Genomic DNA, 21,410 nt, shown 5'->3' on the forward strand with positions numbered 1-21,410 from the left:
GGAAGTGTGGTAACTGTCTTGTGGCATCTAGAATCCTGAGAAACAAACTTCATGGCACTGTGAAACCTCTAAAATGTTCGGGAATTGACAGCACTCTCTACTTCTGCCTGAAGACTGAGGATGGGACAAAAAAGAGGATGATTTGTTGCACACCTGTGTAAGAGGTGATTATACGCCATAGATCCTTTTCCTGACTTTGGAATCCCAGGCAACTAACTTCCCCTTCCCTGTCTCAGCAGAAGACTGGAAATTTATTCTCTAGCAAGGATAAAAGTAGAGGGGCACCAAACACAGTTTATAATGGGGGCACATATTGAAAATAGGGGGTTTAAGAACCTAGGCTACCAGATTTTTATAATTTTCAGTCAATGGTTTAGAAGATTCTTCTCTGGAAATTATAACCAGCCAAAGAGAAAAGATCTGAAAATACTGACATTAAGAATTCCTCCAAAGAAGTATTCCAGCATGAGATTCCTGCAGTAAAGTTCCTGGTCAGCAAGCCCTATCACATAGAGCCTCAGTGATGTTTATGAACCTGTGGCCAGAGATCACTAGATATTTTAGGAAAGCCTGTTATGTGAGAGTCAAAGACCAAACCCAAAGAGAAAATACCAAGTGAGAGGAAATGGAGACCAAGTAGGCAGGTAAAAATGGAAACAAACACAAACTGTCATTTAATAGTTTCAGAGAGGTAGGAGGAGATGCTAAATCCATGAAACATGAAAGAGAAACAATAAGAGATGAAATTAGCAATGAAAAACTCATTGGAAGAGTTGAAAAATAAAACTGATCTATTGAAAGTAAAGCAAAGAGAAAATGGGAGAGAAAATTGGAGCAACTGCTCAGGATCTCCAATGTTGAAATCACAGGAGGTCCAGAAAGGGAGAATAGAGGAAATAGAGAGGAGAAATAGAGAATAATTCAACAAAACTCTCCAGAATTAGAGGACACAAGTTTTCAGGTAGAAAGTACCTGTAGAGTGACCAAAAGATATGAAAGTAAGTCCAAAATAGGACATATGACTGTTAAATTTTAAAACATAGGGAAGCTTCCAGAACTAGAGAAATAGCAGGGCAAATATAAAGGATCAGTAATCAGAATGACTTTGGACTTCTTGATACCATACTGGAAAATAAACAATGGAGCCTTCATAATTTTGAGTGAAAAATGATGTCCAACCCAGTATTCAGTATCTTGCTAAACTGTTAAGGATTAAGGATAGACTAATGACAGTTTCAGACTTGTGATGTCACAAAAAAATTTATCTGCCATGTCCCCTTTCTTGGTCAGTTATTATAGGAGGTACTCAACAAAAATAAAGAAGTAAACTAAAAAAGGTAAAACCATAGGATACGAGAAAGAGGGAATGCAACTTAAGTAGAGACCCAGGAAATCACCAAGAAGATAGTGTATAGTGATCACAGATGGCAGCTTGTCACCAGTTATAGAGAGTGTCCACTCCCAATAGAAGGTGCCAAGAAAAATACCTGTGAGAAGATTAAATTGGTAGAATGTGTACTATTTTTAGAAAATATTGAGAGTAGATTTAGCCTGGGAAGAGTTTGGGGCTAAATTGGTGATAGGTATATAGACAACTAGATAAATAATAAAATAATTATTAACTACTCAGAAAAGGAAGGTAATTGTATATGGCTCGGCTGTGAATTACATTTACAGTCATAATAATGTTAACTCTGAATATAATCACTTAGCCAAAATTATGATTTTGGGAATTGGGCAAGTCTGCATGTGTATGAGGTAAGGATGAGTAAATCAAAGAGAGCTAAATTCTTATTTTTCTTAGAATTAGAAACTTTTTTTTTTTTTTTAAAGATTTTGTTTTTTCCTTTTTCTCCCCAAAGCCCCCCAGTACATAGTTGTATATTCTTCGTTGTGGGTCCTTCTAGTTGTGGTATGTGGGACGCTGCCTCAGCGTGGTTTGATGAGTAGTGCCATGTCCATGCCCAGGATTCGAACCAACGAAACAACTGGGCCGCCTGCAGCGGAGCGCACAGACTTAACCACTCGGCCACGGGGCCAGCTCCAGAATTAGAAACTTTTGAGAGCAAAAGGAGACAATTTTAATAGTTACCCTGGGACAACTCAGATGCATTGGGACTGTGTAGGCAGCCTGCCAAAAACAGAAACAATCAGGTAACAAAATAAAGGATGTTAGAGATAGGGTGTTAACTACCAAAAGAAACAGTTAAAGAGATGAAAGTGGTGGAAAATGGGAAATGAGCATCAGAGGCCTTCTGATTTTTTAATGAGTCTTATAAAACTATTTGGACACTTTAAACTTTGAATATGTACTACATTGGTGAAAATAAACACCAAATTTTAAAATGAGAGTGAATGGTATTAAAGACATTGAAACAGCAACTATACTCAACTCTGACAAGCAGTTTTCCTGTGAAAGGGAGCAGAAAAGGAGGGCAGTACCTGAAGCAGGTTGATAGGTCAAGGGAGGGTTTGTTTTGTTTGTTTTTTAAGGTAAAATCCTGAACTGTTGGTCGGAATAATCCAGTTTAGAGGGAGAAATTTGTAATGTAGGAATGGAAAGCCTTGAGAGGTGACAGCAGATGGAATTCACAGGAGAAGTAGTATCATGTCGTTAGATACAGCACAGTTTATTTTTAATGCAGAATGTGTTGTTTTATGTATAAGGGTTCTTTTCTAAAGATGGACTGCAGGCACTGAGATTTTCTGTTAATTATGTGTGATGTTGCATGCTGAATTAAAAACATATCAGCTTCTGTATTTGGCTAGTTTGAGCTGTTTATAAAGTTTCTTAGTGGCAATATCTTCCCATTTAATAAATATTTTTTAAAGCTTGTTTTTAAAATATTTATAGAAGACTTATGCTGTCCTTGCCCTCTGCTGTCATAAAATACTAATGTGGTGCTCACCCGCTGGGAAGTCATATCACTGAATGACTTTGAGCCCAAGTTGCTTATGCAAAGGAGCATTTGATTCCCAGCTGTAACTCGATCCTTTATAGTTTAATTTGTGAACTTTGGACTCCAGTGACAGTAACTGATCCTTTCAAAGATTATTGCATGCCATACTGGCCTAGTAATATCAATATTTAAAAATAAGAGACTTTTAATAATAAGATTTAATCTATATTAGATTATATACTTGAAATCCCTTGCTGTGTGTAGGGACATTGCGTGTCTTCTAAAACTGAATCCTTAGAATCCATAGCACGAGCAAGTGTGATTCTGGCTAATCTTTTTTATACTGAAAGCGTGAATCTTAGGGTAGTCCCCAAACAAGATCTTTTGGCTGTTCCCCCATTACCGCTTTGTTTTGTTAAAATTAATTAGACACTAAAGGAGTTAAGAGGAATCTTCTCACAAATACTCTAGAGGACATAGTCGGGCCTATTTCACTTCTTCTCTTATCTGTCCCTTAAATATGGCAAACCTGTCAGTTGGCTGGAAGAGTAGAGAAAAGGTCTTGACTAGACTATTAGAGATACAGTCTTCTGTTGTCCAGTTATCTGGACAAAAAATAATGTTTGGGAAAATATTGTTAACAACAGTAATAAAATAGGCTGTCAGTCTGTATCTTCTAAATCATTTTGGATTCACTCTTCTTAGAGTCAGGATGGCCCTTCCTGTAGTCTAAGCCCTAATTCTTGGGGTCCTCTTTTTTTTTTTTTTTTTTGCTTTTTTACCCTACCTCTTGATAATTAAACAAGCATATACTTGGTGCCTTATAAGGCTCAGATCTGGCCTTTTAACTTTAAGCTGAAACTATTCTTTCTAAATTCACCCTAATTGGCTCTGTTACCTTTGCACTGTTCTTTTTGTTCTAGTGATAGAACCAACCTGTTAGTACCATGATGATAAGTATGTCTTTTGGACCAGAGGGTTGTACTTAGCTGATCTTTAAAGTCTCTTCTAACTCTAAAGTACTGTAATTCTGTGTTTCATCTGCTAATGTTGACCCAGACACTTAAAATCAGTATTTTATCCTAGTGCTAGTTCTTTTTATTTTTCCCTCTGACTCCCCTGCTCATTTTCTTTTAAGAATTCTTAGCCCTTCACACTCCCACTTCTGCAGCCATAACCTCAAGGCAATGTAGCATCATTTATCAACGGTTACTCTCTCTCCCTCTCATGAATGTACATTTGAAAACAATGATAGAATATTTTAGAATCTCGGGTTGTGAGAACACCTTTACTCTTCTCTGGTTTAGTTAGAGTTATACATTATACTATTTTCTAAATTTTAAATCAAAATTATAACAGTTAAAGTAGAATGTCTTGTGCCTCAAAACTGTTGGATACTTACTAGACTTAAGGTGGTTATTTAATATTTAACTCATAACTATAGAACGTAAGTATATTGTGTGGATAAAACCTGCCTTATACTTTAGAAAAACTGTATAGAATATAGACGAGACAAATATTAGGCTTATGATTCAGTTTTAAAGTAGTAAATTTTAATTCCTTGATGTAGGTATGAGACTCTTTTTAATAAGACTGTTCTATACTTGACTTGCCTTCACTCCTCTACCATTCTTATTCTCACTTTATGCTCTAGTAGTTAAAACTTTTAAGTTGTAACCTGCCTAGATTTTCTCTAAAGAACATGCTGAACTCACTCTTAAGTTTCTCACATATGTTGCTCTCTTATCTTATTGTGGTTTAGAATCCTTTCAGCTATTACCTGTCTTGTCCTCTAGTCTGTTATTTCTCAAACTTAAATGATCGTACAAATCACATGGGGACCTTGTTAAAATGTAGGTTCTGATTCAGTAGGACTGGGGTGGGGCCCAGGATTCTCTGTTTTAACAAGCTATCATTGATGCCAGTGCTGATGGTGTCTGGACCATATTTTCAGTAACAACAATCTAGATTACCTGACAACTCATTGTCATCGAGAATATTTCCTGTGACTCCTCCCTGTATACCTTTGTTACCACTTTTATTATAATTATTTAGGTATCTATCTCCCTATTCAATTGCGGTTTTTTGCCTTCAGAGACTGTCTTTCATCCTTTTATCCCCAAACTTAGCATACTGTTTAACAGAAAATAGGATTTCAACAAATGTTTGTTGCTGATTAGATGGTATTATTACAGCCTGTTTACAGTTACATAGTCTAATACATATACTGAATATTAAGAGTAGCTTTTAATTTTGATTATTCTATAATAGAAAGAAAATGAATTACGGACTTGAATTTTTTTTCCCCGTAGTCCTTTTTTTAGAAGGAAAGAAAGCCTCAAATGTGCCCCAACTAAAGGTATTTGCTTGAAAATAATGTTCCAGCCTTTGGTACAAAGAAAACCATTTTGAAGTCTCTATACTAACATAGAGTATTTCCCAAGATTACTGTGTTTGTAGAAATAAGTTTTTAGACAACTAATGACCATTTATTTTTTTTTCCACCCAAGGAGAAGTACAAATGTCTACCACAAGACGAAAACGTAGTATGTTATGTTGTTTACCGTAAGCTGTAGTAAAATGAGCTCGATGATTGACAGGTATGTTTTTAGAGACTCTTTATTTGGAATTATATAAAGCTATTTTAAAATTCACTATTAGAGTAATGGTCTATATCACACTGATAAAAGGAGTTTTCTGCTTAAATTACTCTTATATTTAATTTCTGTGTTGAGCAAACATAGCGTAATAGTAAGAAAGATATATTATCTATAGCCACAGTCAACAGCAGATGACTTGTTTTCTAAAGAAGTTTTGACTATAATTTTCAGTGATTTGGTCAGAGCTGTTCTGAAAGAAATTTGTGCCAGTTGTAAATGTTTCCTTGGTACCTTATAGAATCTTCTATCTCCTTATCTCTTGTCTTTTTTCTCCTTATCTTTTGGTGCTAACTTCATCCCTTTAAGCGTTTTAGCATTTGTGACTGATAAGAGGTAACTATACCATCATGTGCTGCATAATGGTGTTTTGGTCAATGACAGTGGTCCCATAAGGTTAGTACTTTATAGCCTAGGTGTGTAGCAGGCTGTACTATCTCCGTTTGTATACTACACTCTGTGATGCTTGCACAAGGATGAAATCACCTAAGGACACATCTCTCAGAATATATCCCCATTGTTAAGTGACACATGACTGTAATTAGGATTTCATTAGTTGAAAGTATGATCTTTAAATCTTACTGTTGGGAAGAAGATAAAACCTTTGTCTTTCTTTGTTAAGGCTTCTTTTTTTTTTTTTAACATTTTAACATCTCTGACGTTGGGATTCATCTTACAGTTGGCTTATCATAGTTTAATTGGTAGCTTTTTTTTCTTTCTTAGTGGCATATAAAATACTAAGTCTTATAGTCAATGATGTCCTAAATTTGATGAAATACAGTAACAGATTTTAAGCATCTACTCTTTGACAGCTAATGTGCAGAATGCTTTTTATATGTTGCTTAACCTCACAATAATTCCATGAGATTTTTACACATGCTCTTGATTTTATTTGTTAGAATGCTCTTCATCTGTATCTTCCCCAAACCAACCCCTTACTGTTACTTAGATCTCAGCTCCAATGTCCCCACTTCAACAAGTCCTTCCCTAACCACTTAGACTAAAGTAACTACCCAGTAACTAAAACATCGTCCCTTTTTTGAAGAATAAAACTTATCATACTTTTTAGTGTTGATTTGTTTCTTTCTACAAGAAAATTAGCTGTAGGAGAGCAGGGACCTCTGTGTCGGGTAACTATGTCCAGAACAGAGCCTGGCACATGAGTGTTAATAAATATTTGTCAGATGACTCAGTAATCAGTGAAAATGTAACAATGTGCTACATATTGTGATGTTTATGAGTGATTTGTGGTCTTATAAAGTGAATGTCTCCGAAAATATATTTTTTAAACTATGTTATTATAATTAAAAATAATTTCAAATGAATCATTTTATATAATGGCAAATACACTGACTTTCTATAAGTTTTCACTGGTTACTAAAAATTTGAAATGATACTTAACCTCTAATTAAATTAAATTCTAGTTTACCATGGTTGTATATATGGACGTACCTCGGAGATATTGTGGGTTCTGTTCCAGACCACCACAATTAAGTGAATATTGCCATAAAATGAGTCACATGAATTTTTTTGGTTTCCTAGTGCATATAGAAGTTATGTTTATACTATACTGTAGTCTGTTAAGTGTGCAATAGCATTATATCTAATAAAGCACTATATATACCTTAATTTGAAAATACTTTATTGCTAAAAAATGCTAACCATCATCTGAACCTTCAGCAAGTTGTAATCTTTTTTATTGGTGGAGAGTCTTGTTAAAAAACATGATATTTGCAAAGTGCAGTAAAGTGAGGCACAGTAAAATGTGGTATGCCTGTATAGTACAGTTGAGTAAGTAGTTTTAAAATTCACATTTGTAATAAACTTTTAAAAATGGAATTAAATATGTCTAAACTTTAATTTTCTAGTATTTATTAGAAAACAGGTTAGTAGTTACTGAGTTTGCAGTTGTACAGTCCATTGATTCTACAATAATCCTAGGATATAACTGATTTGTTCACGTGTCATTTTAGTATTACCGTTGCTTAGTGAAACTGCTCTTATATTTTCTCTATCTACTTTCTTTTTTCTTTTAGAGATGATGGTAGTATTTTTGATGGGTTGGTGGAAGAAGATGACAAGGACAAAGCAAAAAGGTAGTTCAACTTAAGACATAAAATAGTAAATAAATGAATAGTAAGTATAGTCATGCACCGCCTAATGTTTCAGTCAACGATGGACCTCATATATGACAATGTTCCCATAGGGTTAATACCACGTAGCCTTAGTGCATAGTAGGCTATACCCTCTAGGTTTGTGTAAGTATGCTCTACAATGTTTGTACAATGACAAGGTCACCTAATGATGCATTTCTCAAGACGTATCCCTGTCCTTAAATGATGCATGACTGTAAATGTAAAAGTAAATAGTAAATCAGTGATTTCCAAAAGCTGTGTGCCTTAAGAACTTAGATATATTAGCAAAGTGGAAGAGCTTAGACTATCAGAATACTCTTTATAAATTAAATAAAATTATCCTCTAGAGGTGCCCTTCTCATCACATGATATTATGGGTACATAATATGTATATGATATCACTAGACATGTTAACCTTCATCACGTAGCTAAGGTAGAGTTTTCCTGGATTCACCATTATAGTTACTATTTTTCCCTTAACCTACTCTATACTTTGGAAGCAAATTATTAAGTGCAGCTCATCTTCAGAGTAGGGATGAGGAGAATTAAGCTCCACTTTCCATAGAAGGGGATATCTACACATATTTGGAATTCTTCTGTAAAAAAATTGTCTCCCATTTATTTATATCTGTATGGTCTCATGTATATTTATTTTATACTTTGATATACTCTAGTACTGTTTTGTTTATTTTGTTCCTCAAATTGTTCCAGCTTTGGTCATTGGCGGGGGGCATCTTTTACGGTTGGTTCCTGTGCTCTTTGACATGCCTCCATTTTCTAATAGAAGGGAAAGTAGATGATGGAGAGAGGAGGGAGGAAAGAATTGTTGAAGAGGTATTATCAAGTAGGTGAGGGACTGGGATATAGAGCCTTGGTGGTGATGACCTTATGTGGGCTTCAACCTTGAATAGGATCCTTGACAGTTAATTACAGTATCAGGAGGGTGGGTCCAGGTAGCATCGCAGTCAAGTTTGTGGTCCTTGAGAGTGAGTGGTAAACACTGTTTTTTCCCCAGCCATGTTGAATTTGTGGGTGCTTAGACAGGGGCAGAGGGTGTTGTAGCATTATACACAGATACTAAAGATATGCATATAATAATTCCTCACTGTCTGTATTTAGTAAAATGAAAGGTACTGGGATGAGAAAAATATTCACAGTAACCAGGTAAATTGCTAAATATTTTAATGATTAAAATACATCTGAGAAGAAGATTTTGAGGAAAGCTATATAACTTTATTCAAGGAAATAAAAAGACTTGAATTTGAAGCTAACACTATATAGGATAACTCCTATCCCTTAACCTCAGTCTAGTGGAGGAAATTTCTTACAAAATGCTTCAGGGTAGAGATAGAATCTCTGATAAGTTGGGAATAATCAGGCCTGCCCTAATGAAGAGGCAGAACTCTAAGGAATGGACTTGGACAGTCTTAAAGGCCAGGTTAATAGATGGATAAGGTGAGTCAAGGGTATTTTATTTGCAGAGGCTCTGAAGGTTTGATCATGTTTTTAGGGAACCAAAAAGACTGTGGCTGTGGGAAAGCTTGGAGAAAGAGAAGGAACTTTATAATAATGCTGTCAGATTAAACAGGACCACATTGAATTCTTACTGAAAACAATGATGAGTTAAAGACCTTAGCATTAAACTAAGATGAAAGGGAGTTTTATACCTGCCCCCCAAAATGAAACATCTGTGGCCTGTTATCAGTGAAGTCATCACAAGGGCTGAGTACTTCCAACCTGAATATAATATGAAGTAAAGTTTGCTTTAATGGGTGTGATCCAGTGGTAGAGTTGGCAGTGATACTTGATTTCTATATATTTTCTTCCTCTGGAGTCAAAATGGCTGATTTGGATTATTACTTCATGGTATCTGTATGACCCTGGGCATGTTCTTCTTTATGCCTGAGTTGTCACACCTGTAAAAATGAAAAATAGGGGCTGGCCCGCTGTTGTAGTGGTTAAGTTCGTACACTCTGCTTCAGCGGGCTGGGATTTGCCAGTTCAGATCCTGGGCGCAGACCTGCACACCGCTTATCAAGCCATGCTGTGGTGGCATCCCACGTAGAACTAGAAGGGCTTAGAACTATGATATACAACTATGTACTGGGGCTTTGGGGAGAAAAAAAGAAGAAAGAAAGAAAAGAAAAATAATAATAAAGTCTACCTAGTAGGAATAAATGATATTTCATAAATGTTTACAGTAGTGCTTGGCACTTTAATTATACAATAAGTATTGGCTGTTATTTTTACCTCAAACCCATGTGTTCAGATATTTCATATATACTGATTCTCAGATGCTTATTTCATGCTTACTCTTTTCTAGAGGAACATAGCTAGGTCCATCTGTCTAAGCCTGTTGTGTATGACCTTTAAAATGTCAAACAGGCAATTTCACAATATCTGAATTCTCCCCAAATCATCTGTTCACCAAAACCAGTATCACATGTTATATTTCACATTGGTAATCAGCATTATCAGTAACTTGGGGATCCCCTTAGATTTCCCTTTTGCGTTCCCCCTCCCAACCAAACCTGAATTACCTAGAGTTGATAGTTCTGCCTCTTAACCCTCAAACCCACACTGCTCTGTTAACGCTGCCATGGTTTATAGGCTAGAATATTGCACTTGCCTCCTAAATGGTCATCTACCCTCCAGTCTACTGGCATACAGTAATTTTTCAATAGTATTTGCTAAATGAATGTGTTTTGCCAAGCACTGATCCTTTCATCATTGATGCCAGAATGGTCTTATTGACAAGCAATTCTGTTCATATCATTTCTTTGCTTAAAACCTTTCACTGCCTTCCCATGGCTTTCAGGATGAAACTAAAATGCTTCTATGTAGCATAAAAACTTCTTGAATTATTTTCAGTACTTATTACTCTCACCCACCCCTAACTCTAGCATAGTTGGGAACAGAAAGCCTGTGCACTAGCCACATTAGCCATGCTTACTTGTGATGGATTTTCATCTTTATACAAGTTTCCTATGCCTGGAATGACCTGTACACACCTCACTACTATCCTTTTCTCACTCAGCCTTCATGACTCAATTTAGCACACTAGGATGCCATCCCTGATTCCTCTGAGTTTCCATAGGAATTAGGTGAATTTCTTGAAAGGGCTTGTCTTTGCCCAGTATCCTTAATCCTTCTTAGCACAGTCTCTGTCATTATAGCAAGCACACAATGTTTGATGAGGGAGTCAGTTAATATCTATTATGTCTCTGAAGAGGTTTAAACAATTACATTTTTTTCCAGTACTAATATAGAATAAATACTTATTCTTTACTGGAAAACAAAAAATAAGTAAAATTATCCTCTGACTTTTTGGGAAAGTAGTATACTTTGCTTAAACAAAAACTGAATTTGAAAATCTGACTTCACAAAGCAGGTAATTAGAGGTATTATAGAGGTTAATTGCTCTATAAATAATTGCATTTACTTGTCTCAAGGTCTCAGTGCAATCAAATATTTGTTGACTGGTTACTGCTTCACATAGAACATTAGTAATTATTCGTTTAGCACATATATTTTGAGTGCATAAACTTTTTTAGGTGTTATGCTTACAAGCTTAGATGAAAACATTTGGGCTATATTATCAAGGAGCCTATAGCTTAATGGAGAGCCAGATATGCAAATGGCTACAGCTCTGAGGCCTGGTGTGGGACAGAGAGAGAGAGTGCAGGGTTAGCCTGATGGCAGGGGGAGTTTCATGCTTAGATTTCTGTTTGTGATTTAAAACTTAAAGGAAATGGATAACTTTCTCCTCTTTGATAATTTTTAATAATTTTATTTACACATTATATGTGCTTTCACAAAATGTATCTCAGTAATATTCATAATCACCTAATAAGGAAAATACAAATTCTTTTTTTTTTTAAAGATTTTACTTTTCCTTTTTCTCCCCAAAGTCCCCCAGTACACAGTTGTATATTTTTAGGTGTGAGTCCTTCCAGTTGTGGGATGTGGGACACCACCTCAGCATGGCCTGATGAGTGGTACCATGTCCGCGCCCAGGATCTGAACCAGGAAAACCCTGGGCCGCCGAAGCAGAGCGTGCAAACTTAACCACTCGGCCGTGGGGCCGGCCCTCGAAAATACAAATTCTTGTAGTTAATATTAGATTAAATAAAACCTGAAATTTGAATGTTTGTCTTATAGGCATTTTCATAAAAACATATATATGCCAAATGCTTACTATATAAAAGTTTCTTTAGTGATAAACTGAGAAGACAAATTATTGCCCAAATTAACTGTATATTGTTGGTAACCTAGGAGATAAATATTTATTACCATGTATATTGACAGAGTCTATGCTATGTAGTTGTATCCAAATTGAGCATTGTAGTAAACTGTGTAATTAAATGGTTTGAAAACTGCTTATTTAATTTTTTATTTCATCAGAGTATCTAGAAACAAATCTGAAAAGAAACGTAGAGATCAATTTAATGTTCTCATTAAAGAACTGGGATCCATGCTTCCTGGTAATGCTAGAAAGATGGACAAATCTACTGTTCTACAGAAGAGCATCGATTTTTTACGAAAACATAAAGGTAAATTTTAACTTTGTAAAATGGAGTTTTTTAGTAACAAACTCTCCTTTAAAGCATAATGTGGTAGAATCTTGGCAGTCATGCTTAAGATTGGATGCTTCTTAATCTTTTTTAAGAGAGAGAAATCAATTGCCTTTTTAAAGATTTCCTGGTATGTTCATTCTTTCATTCAACAAACACTCATTTAGTGCCTATTATATCTTAGATTCTTGTGGTACAGGGTAGCCATCCTTGCCCTTAAGTAACTCAAGCCGAGGGAGACAGGCATGTGAACAGCTAATTACAATGCAGATAATTATAATGTGAGTAGTGTTTGTAAACCGTAAACTTGCTGTGAGAACACAGAGGAAAGAATGTGTCCGGGAGGCTTAAAAATAGTTGGTTTTTCAACTGAGTCTTCCTTTCAGGTTGAGTCAGGAAAAACAGCATTTCACATGGAGGATATAGGAAATAGCATATGCAAAAGCCTAGAAGCAGGGAACGTTCAATGAGTTGGAAGGTTATGGGTATATTTGAAAGAAGAGCAAGAGCCAGATTGTGAGGGCCTCATAAAGATTGTTTCAGTGTTTATCTAGGAAATAAACACTATGTTTTAAAATAAAGTGATTATCTGTTAATTGAAGAAAATCATTTTGATTAAATGAATCATGAAAAGAAAACTCAAAGAATATTAAGTATTTTTGGTAACAGAGATAATAGATGAAACACTTGTATAAGGACTTTTCCTTTTTCAGACGCAAATGAAACTGCAAAACTTCTCAGAAGGAAAATTTATAAATAGTGCCTCTATATACATCTGCCTAGCTCACTCAGTAATGCATTACTTGCTTGGTTTATGCTCCACCACTCTGAAATTATTTTTGTTAATTTCACTAATGCCACTACCCCCACCCCCTCTGCCTCTAGTAAAACAATAGCTTTTTCTTATACCTCATCCTCTTCTGCATCTCTGAAGCAGTGGAAATTTTCATCCATCCTCCACTGGCTTTCTTTTCTCTTGGCCTGTGTTATACGGCACTTCTTCATTCACCTCCCTCTTCCTAACTGAAACTAACTGCTTGCTTCTTTCTTTTTCTGCCCTCTAAATTGGACATTTCTCAAGATTTTATCTCTTATGCTCTTGCTTTCCCTACACTCTTTCCTTTGATTATCTCATTCTATAGCTTCAGCTATTGCTTGTCTATTAAACGGCTAAATCTATACTTTTAGATGCAAACTTTTCAGTCTTTTATTACCAGATAACTTCTGGATCTTTCTTTTGCATGTCCTCAAACTCGATGCATCCAAAACTGAATTCATTTTCATTTTGTCAAGTCACCTCTTTCTCTCAACTTTCCTTTTCCATTTGTCCTTTTTCCATTTCCATTTCCTAACTCTTTTCAGTCCCCCAAGGACTCAAACCTGAAAAGACTATTGGATGTTTTTCATCTTCCTTATTAGTTCTATATCACAGTTGCCAAATTCTGCTGATTCTTCTGTAAATGTGTCAAAATTGCTGGTCTTCATTTTTATTGCCACCGTTATCATTACATTTTACCTCTGCACATAGCATTTCCACTAACCTAAGTGTCCCTTGTTAGATAGCACACTCAGTCCCTCAGACGTTGTGGTTCAGTAAGTGATTGTTGAATGAAATGAAATAGAGTATTAATTTTGGCATTAAGTAAATCAGCTTTTTTTTTTCAAAATTGGATATATAATTCTCACAAAAGTAAAATTTTCCTTAAATTGAAAGGGAATTCTTATATGCTTATTACTCTAAAAGAAGTCTATGTTTAACTGAACTTGATGGGATTTGCTTGTGGATTTAAATCTCTTGTTTCAGAGTATATATAATTCTTGTGAATTTGAAAAGCATGACTATGTTCCACAGAATTAGTAGCTGGACTTCTTAAGTTACTCTTCATATTCTAGTACAGGCATTTCCAGTATGCCAAATTTGGGGTGTCAATTTAATATGCTATATTTGTATATCTCTATATTTATATAGAAAAATTAAAATAACTTAGTCTGTACTTTTCACTGTACATTAGAGTATATTTTGTAGAGTAAAATCTATGACATGGAGTTTTATTTTGCCTGGTTGTTTTAGTATGTCTGCATTTAAAAATGGAAAAGCATTTATTACCTAAATAGTTCAGGTTTCATCATTTATGAATAGCTCTCTCATAACTAAGTCCATTAGAAGTATGTTGCAAAATAAACTGTAGTAATAGTGTTAAAATGTGTGCCCCAAGCCAGGGATCTCCAAATTTTTGACCAGTCACTACCACTAAGAAAACATGCGAGAGGATACTAAGCAAAACCACTCTGGGATTATTACTATAAAGGTTTTGCCTGAAATCTTAATTTAGTTTCCTTGATTAATTAAGAATAGTATACCTCTGTCTGGGAGGAATCTTTCTGCCAGGCAATAGGCAGGCCTAAAGTCTTCTTTGTTAAAGCAGACTGGCTGACCTCCTTGGCTCTTTTCCTCCAGGCTCATGTCCTTATGTCTGCTCTAGATTCTGCCATTTAAATGTCAAGGAAAGGAAGAGGAAGAGAATTTCTTCATAACGCTTGATCTAATCTGCTTGTTCTGATTTGGTTTTGGTTGTTCTGTCAAGCAGGAAACAATCTCAGGCCTATCAGCAACATAGGCTATCAAAGCTCCCTGGAAAAGCCAGAGACTAGTATTTCCAAGACACTAAATCCAAGGAGATAACTTGCCACATTAGCTCAAATATTTCATCATACCAAAACCTGGACCTCCTGATACTTACCTAGACCAACAAATGTTATTGCCTATGCTTCCCGTCTTTCCTTACAGTGGGAGGAGAGAAGGCAACTTGTAGGACTTTTGCACCACCCTCCTCCCCTTCCCCCGTGTTTGGAGTATGTCACTAATGTGTCAAATAATCTGTTTACAGAAATTACTGCACAGTCAGATGCTAGTGAAATTCGACAAGACTGGAAACCTACATTCCTTAGTAATGAAGAGTTTACACAATTAATGTTAGAGGTACGTCCAGATTTACTTTTTGAGGTTTTATTTTCCTTACAAAAGAAATCACAGGGGTGACTAATTTTAGTATAGTTTTAACAGTTTAATATTGAAAAGTCTTAATTCATTGTAAATCAATAAATTGTATCTTCAATTAAAATTAATTGGTTTTAAGTATTGTAAGGAAATAGCACCAAGCGGTAAAGTAATACCAAATTTTCATATTTTCAATATTATCTAAAGTTGTGAGAGGCTTGATAAAAGTCAGAAACGCATAGCTACCAAGTTTCTCTACCTGAGACCACATTAACAACGTTCAAATGAAGAATAATATGTATTATTCATCACATGAAATTTATCTTACCAGACAGTAGGATTTTTTTTAACAAATTAAAATCCCCCTAACACAACATAAAATGATAAGTGAAGTACTCTGAAAATATTAAAACAATGAAACATACATTGAAAGGCAACTCTTCTTACTCAAGTAGAAAGTTTTAAAAGTAAATAAGTAAATGTTATTCTGTGAAAAAATTATTTTTGAAAACAATTCAGAGTATATTTGCTTGTAATTGAAAAATTTAATACCTCATATAATCAATTGTAAAATCCACAAAAATTTTGTCACTCATACCTATCAATTTTATTTTTCTACTTTTTGTTTCATATGTAGAATAATATAGGTAACTGCTATGCACACAAAGTACACAGAGTTGATTGTCAAATTTCCATAAAAATTTATAGTAAATAGGAAACAGGCAGGAACGGCTAAGGATAAGAAAAATACATAACAGAAAGTAGACATAGAAAGAGTACAGGAAAGCAATTGAAATGGGGATGTAGAGTTTGTTAAATAATTTACATTTCTTGTCTTGTTTGCTTGGGTCTATTATTTTAGACCTTAAGCTTTGTCTGTGTCATGTATGTGTATGTAATGACCATGTCTCAAGTGTCTTTGTATATTGACTGAGTCTGAAGCAACATAGAGTATTTTGCAAATTGAGTTATTTTTTTACTTATACTTTAGATGGAACAGTTAATCACTGGATTAATTAAGTCTTTATATAGTCAGCAAAAACGTTACCATATGAAAATTTGTTGGGGTATATATATATATTGCATATATTTAAACCTGTGTTTAAAATCTGAAAAATAACTGAGTGCTTTTTACATATTAACTCAGTGCATCTTCACAAGAATCTTATGAAGTAGATACTATTAGTGTCCCTTTCTTACTTTTGAGGAAATTGAGGAACAAAGGGATTATGAAACTTGCCCAAAGTAACACAGTAAGTAGCTCACCTAGGATTCATTGAAGGTAGACTGGCCTCTGATCCCCATGGCCTCAACCCCTGTGCACAGTGGCGCTCGTGAAACTTTTCAGTAAAAGCTAGCCATGGCATAGAACTTAGCTCAGTAATCAGCAATTAGCTCTTTAAGTTAGTGTACACTTAAGTTGTAAACCAAATAATAGTTCCTGATTTGTTAAAATGTTTTTCCTCTAAAAAGTAGTTTGACATTGTCCAAAATTCTCTGTTTAGATATAAGTAATGTGTTTATGAACGGGTACAGAAATGCTATTGTCTACAACAAAGAAAGGAAATAACTCATTTAATCACTCTATAATTTTTATTGTATGATTATATTTTCAGTGCAATGGTTTAATAAGATCTGTGTCAGTCATAAACTATTTACTTACCCTGCTTTATTGGTATGAAAAATTTTTTATAAATTCCTAAATTGGTATAATATCTATACTCATTTATTAATAACTTTAATTAAGGTAAATTACCTATTCACTAATGAGCTAAACAGAGAAGCATTGGCTTCAAATTTTTCTTAACAATTGGCAGATTTTTTTTTATTTGCCAAGGTACTTGTAGTACATACTAAGGTAAGTATAAAAAATAAAGATTCTAGAGATTATAATATACAACAGAGAAAACTTAAACATATTAAAATTTTTGAAAATAAAAAATTAGTTTTCTCATGATTATCCTCACAGCTTTTAAGGTTACATTTCTAAAAAAGTTACATTTATTTATTTTTAATATGTCAAGCATATTTTTGATTTTCAGTGAGTATTTACAACTACCAAGGAAATATACATTCTAACATTAATATGCCAAGATATGTGCAAGATACAAGAATATGTTCAAGTGTATGTATATATTGCAACCTAGGTCCAATTAACCCAGTTGTGTTACTCTTGTGTAGTCATGTTGATCAGATTACGGATAGGCAGTCCAGATAACATTTTCAGCAGAATTTCAGATGAAGGCTCTATCTTGGAATGTTAGAACTACTAGTAGAAGAGATTAGATCATTCAGTTCAGCCTCTTCATTTTATGGATGAGGCTCAGAGAAGTTGCAGCTTGTCCAAAGTCAGATAGCTAGTTAATGGAAGAACTAGGACTGAAATCTTAAAATTCATTTATTCACTTAAAATTCACTTAAAGCTTCACAGTCTTCATTGGGAGGAGGATTTCCTCCTCTCTTGCTCTCTCTTCTATCTCTCCCAAACCTTCCTCCTCAAGGCCCCTTTAGTTTTTGGTGTAACCAACTACCTTCTTGGAAAATTACATCCTTTCACTCAAAAGAAGTCTGGGCCCTGGGTCCTTTCTTGTATTAAGACTTTGGTGAAATGCTGGTGGAAGCTTTTCTGTGCTTAGGCTTTGCCTGTTTTGAAAGAGGAAAGGACGGGCTCTGGTCGTAGGAGTGAAATTAAGTCATTAAGAGTTCTGATTTCAGTTCATTCTCTTCACAGAAGAGAGTTGCACCCCACTTCCTAGCAAATATCCTAAAAGGAAATACAGATCATCATAGTAAATATTAATTAGCTTTCAAAGATGACACAATCTATCTTCACGTGAAAAAAGCATGTTCCTCTTAACATCATTTTGACCCTCTCCCTTATGAAATAATAATAATGACATTATTGTACTAAGGAGTTTTGTAAAAAATAATTTAATGAATTTGCTTAAATTACAAAGTTTTCATCGCCTTCCCCTACATTAGCTAAGGCTGAGTTTGTCTAGCCATTCTAGAAGATAGGTGTCTATTCAAAATAAGTTCTTTCTGATATCCAGATCTCTCCCCCGATAGAAGCGGAGGGGAAGGGTGCTTTTTTCCATACGTTCAACATATACTTCAACAATGACTTAGAATTAGAGGGAGATTGCTCTAACTCCCACGTCCGTAAATTATATACAAGTATTTTTTACCTGCCGTGTGCCATACGTATGCTAGGTGCTGCAGATACGATGTTGAAGAAGATAGGTATGGTTCTTACCAGAGATTACTATTCTTTGAGAGAGCCCTATAATTAAACAAGAAATCTGAATTTAGTATGATAACTTGTGATATGAGAAGAGAAATTCCTCTTATGGTATATCTTTCTTTCTATATATCTTCAACATCCGTTCCACTGGATCTTCCTTTCTTCAGCCTGTAAATATGCTTCAGTTACTTTTTTAAAATGCCTTCCTCTGATACTTGATCTCCTTAAAACTTGTCCTTTCTCCTTTCTTCTCTTCTAAAGTTCATAAAAAACGTGGTTTATAATAGCCTTCTGATCATCCACTTATCTCTTAAACTCATTATAGTTTGACTCACCTTCCTGTTGACATAACTCTTTTGAAAGTCACCAAAATTCATTTCCCATTTTCTTACTCCATATCCTATTTAATTTCGTTTTACATTGAACCATCCCTCTTCCTCCTCACTCACCTTGTCATTCTCTCTTTCCTTGACTTCCTTGATCAACAGTGTGTCTTTCTTCTCTGTCATTTTCTCTGGCACTTTCCTCCTCCTCATCTCCATGTGTAGATAATTCCTCCAAGTATTTATCTTTGGTATGCTTCTCTCTTTTGCAGATCTCATTTCTTCAGCTGTCACTTCTGTGCCTAGGACTCTCAAATGAAAATACTTTGTAATATGTAATTTACAGGATTGCTTTATTATTAAGTATTGTATCCCCTGTACTGGCTTCTCTCCTGAACTCTAACTTCACATTTCTCAATGCTTGCCTGCATTCTTTGTTCTCTAGTCTTACTGCTACTAATTTCTTCAGATCCTCATTAACTCCCCTGACTATTCCAAAAGCCACTGAGATTTTCCTAACTTAATTCTCTTTCTCCTCTAAACGCATTTTAACACTACTTCTAGACTACTCGTGAGCAAAGTCCTTATTAACCTGATATTCAAGGCCTTTCATGATCTGACAGCCTACTTTTTCAGCTTAATTTCCCTTTCACTTTCTTCCCTATGTATCTTCCTACACTTCAGTCATACACCTCTCTGTTAATGTAATCAAAAGGTGATAATGTGTTCTTTTGTGTGCCAGACGTATTATTTATGGCATATGTGCTTCCGAGGTATTGGCATCTTCCAATAAGGCCATCTTAATATAATATACATATGATAAAGATAGAACATTGTCTTTATCTTTTAGAAGCCAACTGTCCAATAGATGGCCATAGAGTGATTTTTTTCCAGAAGCATTTTAAAATGCACAAAGATAAATACTAAGGTATTGTAAAGGGGGAAAAGCTAGCATTCTGACAATGCTCTGGAAATTTCCACATTAAGTCCCTTGTCATTTATCTTAGATTTTTATTTCTGTTCTGTGAAATACTTTTTTCTTTTCATTTAACTGACCATTATGTTTAATTTCAGGCTCTTGATGGTTTTTTTTTAGCAATCATGACAGATGGAAGCATAATATATGTGTCTGAGAGTGTAACTTCATTACTTGAACATTTACCAGTGAGTATAAAAATGCTGTGATCTCTTTCTTATTTAATGCCTATTTAAACATTCTAAAGCACTTGGAGGTGGATCTCCAGAGCAGTGTTGAACCGTGTTTAGAGTGGGGATGAGAGCTCCAGATATGTCTGTTTTAGCGTGGCTATGATTTCTCAGGTCAGTCGACTCTCTACAGTGAGTAGTCAACAACCACTTTATCTAACCTCTGTTCTTCCTGCCCTCTTTATTCTGATGCTAAATTTTCAGCGTTTCCTTTTTAATCAGCCTGGTGAAGATGTTGCTAAATCAGTAAGAATATCTTGAGAATAAGTAATTTTCTACTGAGATAATTTGTTGCAGCTGGAGGAACTCATAAATAATTTTCTCTAAAGAATCATTTAGAAGAACACTAAAAGTAATAGATAAAAACATTCATGCTCTGTGATGTGAATTGATAGTGTTATAATGGCCATTTTCAATTTATCAATATGACCGAAAGGCTAGATAATTAGTAAAGAATTGTATAATTTGATTAGAATGGTAAATATATGAATTATGTTTTTGCTATTTTACTCAACATGTATTTATGAGAGAACATCTACTCTGTGCCAGACACTGTGCTAGGTGCTCTGCTGCAATTGACAGTTTTTATGAATTTGAAGTTTTTATTTAATATGTAATGTTCCTATTTAAGATGAGGCTTGTGGTATAAATATTCTGACATTACTTATAAATTACTCTTCCAATGCTCATCTCTTGAAAATTTATGACAATACAAAGTAAACTGTTCTGTAAAGGTCTCTTTCAAGAGGTGTTGAAAAGCAGCATCTCCCTCTCATTACTCTGCTCCTTTATACTTTATAAAAATAATGGACTCCACACTTAAAAGCCCAGATTCTAAAAGGGTAATTTCTTACCGAAAGCCAGACAATAAGTAATTTGCTAATTTCTTTGGTCACACAGAAAATGACTTGGTTTTCCTGCTTTTCTAGGGGCTTTATTTTCAAGTAAGCTCAAGTAGTAGGTGATTAGCCCAACATCTAAAAATTGTTTGAAAGTGAACAATGAGATTATACCAACATGTAAGTAGCAGAGAAAAGGACAGACTGATTAAACTGAATTTTCTGGGCAGCTCTATTTTAAAAAATAGTTGCATATTAAAAACAGCCAGGGAAAGAAATTCTTTATAGGATTAAGATACAATTAAGATAAGATTAAGTAATTTAAACAAAGGTATAATTATATGTTTTTAAACCACATACAATTGTTTGTATACAATTGAATTGGTTTTTCTTTCAGTTATGTATTTATAGAGACTATGTAATCTTTAATTTAGTCATAATTAGAGCATCATTTGCAATGTGGTCACACTTTTTAAAAGCCTGCTTCTTGGGCGCTTTCCTTGAACTCCATTCAGAATTGGATGCCCTTCCTCT

At 34.8% G+C, this 21,410-nt stretch overlaps 1 protein-coding gene across 50 annotated transcripts in view; it reads left to right on the forward strand.

The window, feature by feature from the left end:
* CLOCK (clock circadian regulator) overlaps nucleotides 1-21,410 on the forward strand; it is a 116,241-nt gene that overhangs the window by 51,032 nt on the left and 43,799 nt on the right. For 30 of the 50 annotated variants that reach the window (XM_008536517.2, XM_008536522.2, XM_070614881.1 and 27 more), the window contains 5 exons: nucleotides 5,411-5,500; nucleotides 7,594-7,653; nucleotides 12,097-12,245; nucleotides 15,155-15,246; nucleotides 19,906-19,995. In XM_008536517.2, coding sequence (XP_008534739.1) covers nucleotides 5,454-5,500; nucleotides 7,594-7,653; nucleotides 12,097-12,245; nucleotides 15,155-15,246; nucleotides 19,906-19,995 — 438 coding nt within the window. In that variant the 5' untranslated portion in view covers nucleotides 5,411-5,453. The remainder of the gene's footprint in view (nucleotides 1-5,410; nucleotides 5,501-7,593; nucleotides 7,654-12,096; nucleotides 12,246-15,154; nucleotides 15,247-19,905; nucleotides 19,996-21,410) is intronic. The other 20 variants (XM_070614895.1, XM_070614905.1, XM_070614901.1 and 17 more) reach the window with 2 other exon arrangements.

This window comes from Equus przewalskii, chromosome 3 (genome assembly GCF_037783145.1).
Source record: "Equus przewalskii isolate Varuska chromosome 3, EquPr2, whole genome shotgun sequence".
NCBI classification, from domain to species: domain Eukaryota; kingdom Metazoa; phylum Chordata; class Mammalia; order Perissodactyla; family Equidae; genus Equus; species Equus przewalskii.